The sequence below is a fragment of the Phocoena phocoena genome, chromosome 3 (genome assembly GCF_963924675.1).
Source record: "Phocoena phocoena chromosome 3, mPhoPho1.1, whole genome shotgun sequence".
Taxonomy (NCBI): domain Eukaryota; kingdom Metazoa; phylum Chordata; class Mammalia; order Artiodactyla; family Phocoenidae; genus Phocoena; species Phocoena phocoena.
Genome location: NC_089221.1, coordinates 73,974,335 through 73,975,944, shown reverse-complemented (window position 1 = coordinate 73,975,944; position 1,610 = coordinate 73,974,335). Strand labels below are relative to the sequence as shown.

The 1,610-nt window shown below is 40.2% G+C and overlaps 1 protein-coding gene across 3 annotated transcripts; it reads left to right on the top strand.

The window, feature by feature from the left end:
* Positions 1-581: 581 nt before the first annotated feature.
* Positions 582-1,004, top strand: LOC136120799 (protein tyrosine phosphatase type IVA 2-like). 3 transcript variants are annotated; one of them, XM_065874423.1, is made up of 2 exons: positions 582-654; positions 733-1,004. In XM_065874423.1, the coding sequence occupies exons 1-2, from the start codon at positions 582-584 to the stop codon at positions 1,002-1,004; spliced, it is 345 nt and encodes a 114-aa protein (XP_065730495.1). The 3 variants fall into 3 exon arrangements, with proteins under 3 accessions (XP_065730495.1, XP_065730494.1, XP_065730493.1); XM_065874422.1 differs by having other exon boundaries at positions 582-869; positions 927-1,004; XM_065874421.1 differs by having other exon boundaries at positions 582-1,004.
* Positions 1,005-1,610: the final 606 nt, after the last annotated feature.

The following is a 1,610-nucleotide window of genomic DNA, read 5'->3' as shown; positions in this document are numbered from 1 at the left end:
TGAGGGCAGACTTCTGCCAGGCTCAGCACAGCGTTTCCGCTGACAAGTGAGCTTGGAGGTTCTATGTGCCATAATTAACATTGCCTTGAACACTCTGGACACTGAGACTGGCCTCAGAAATTGTTGGCTTTTTTTTTTATTGCAAGCATATACCTTTTAATGACTCCAGTAAAATTAAGCATCAAGTAAACAAAAGTGGAAAGCGACCTACTCTTTTAACTTGTCTCACTAGTGCCTAAATGTAGTAAAGGCTGCTTAAGTTTCGTATGTAGTTGGATTTTTTTGGAGTCCGAAGGTATCCATCAGCAGACATTGAGGCCCAAATTGAATTTGGATTCAAGTGGATTCTAAATACTTCTGCTTACCTTGAAGGGAGAAGCTTCTTAAAGAATAAACAAGTTGAATAGAGAAAACACTGATCGATAATAGGCATTTTAGTGGTCTTTTTAATGTTTTCTGCTGTGAAACATTTCAAGATTTGTTGCTTTTTTTTTCATTTTCCCCATCACACTCACACACGCATGCTCACACTTTTTGTCATAATAAACCGTCCAGCCCCTGTGGAGATCTCCTATGACAACATGCGTTTTCTGATAACCCACAACCCTACCAATGCTACCCTCAACAAGTTCACAGAGGAACTTAAGAAGTATGGTGTGACAACTTTGGTTCAAGTTTGTGATGCTACATATGATAAAGCACCAGTTGAAAAAGAAGGAATCCACGTTCTAGATTGGCCTTTTGATGATGGAGCGCCACCCCCTAATCAGATAGTTGACGATTGGCTAAACCTACTAAAAACCAAATTTCATGAAGAGCCAGGTTGTTGTGTTGCAGTGCATTGTGTTGCAGGACTGGGAAGGGCACCTGTGCTGGTCGCACTTGCTTTGATTGAATGTGGAATGAAGTACGAAGATGCAATTCAGTTTGTAAGACAAAAAAGAAGGGGAGCATTCAGTTCCAAACAGCTGCTTTACCTGGAGGAATACCGACCTAAGGTGTGATTATGCTTCAGAGATATCCATGGGCATTGCTGCGTTCAGCAGAAAGAAATGTATAAGAAGGCTGACTTGATAGTGGCATTTAGAGGGAACTCTTGGTACCTGGAAATGTGAATCTGGAATCCTAACTGTGTCATCAAAGTAGTGATGGATTCAGTACTCCTCAACCATTCTCCTAATGATTGGAAAAAAAGAAACAAAAAAATCCCTCTACAACGTGAATAAAATGTTTAAGAAAAAAAAGTATGCCATATTCCTTTGCTCTAAAACTGTTGTATTAATTTTTTACCAATTTATTCCATTCTTCAATTTCAACAAAGTCTCTTTCTTCCTCTCCTCCAACACTCTCTCCCCTCTCACCCAAGAACTTGGCATCACTTATTTTCTCTTGCTGTGATCCTGGGCTGCTGAGAAGATCACCTGCGAGGGCAGAACATTGGTACCTGCATGGTCTGCCACCATGCCTCTGCCCTCATTAGTAAATGCAGTTGTGCAGATTAAAGAAATAAATCATTCTAGTGACTACTCCATGTCAGAAGTACCTTCACTTACATGAAATTAGAACATTAACGTGGGATTCTTGAAAATAAGCCTCATTCCACTTAGAAT

What these genes read in the sequence shown, in the direction of transcription:
- LOC136120799 (XM_065874421.1), top strand. Translation starts at nt 582, where the DNA reads ATGCGTTTTCTGATAACCCACAACCCTACCAATGCTACCCTCAACAAG.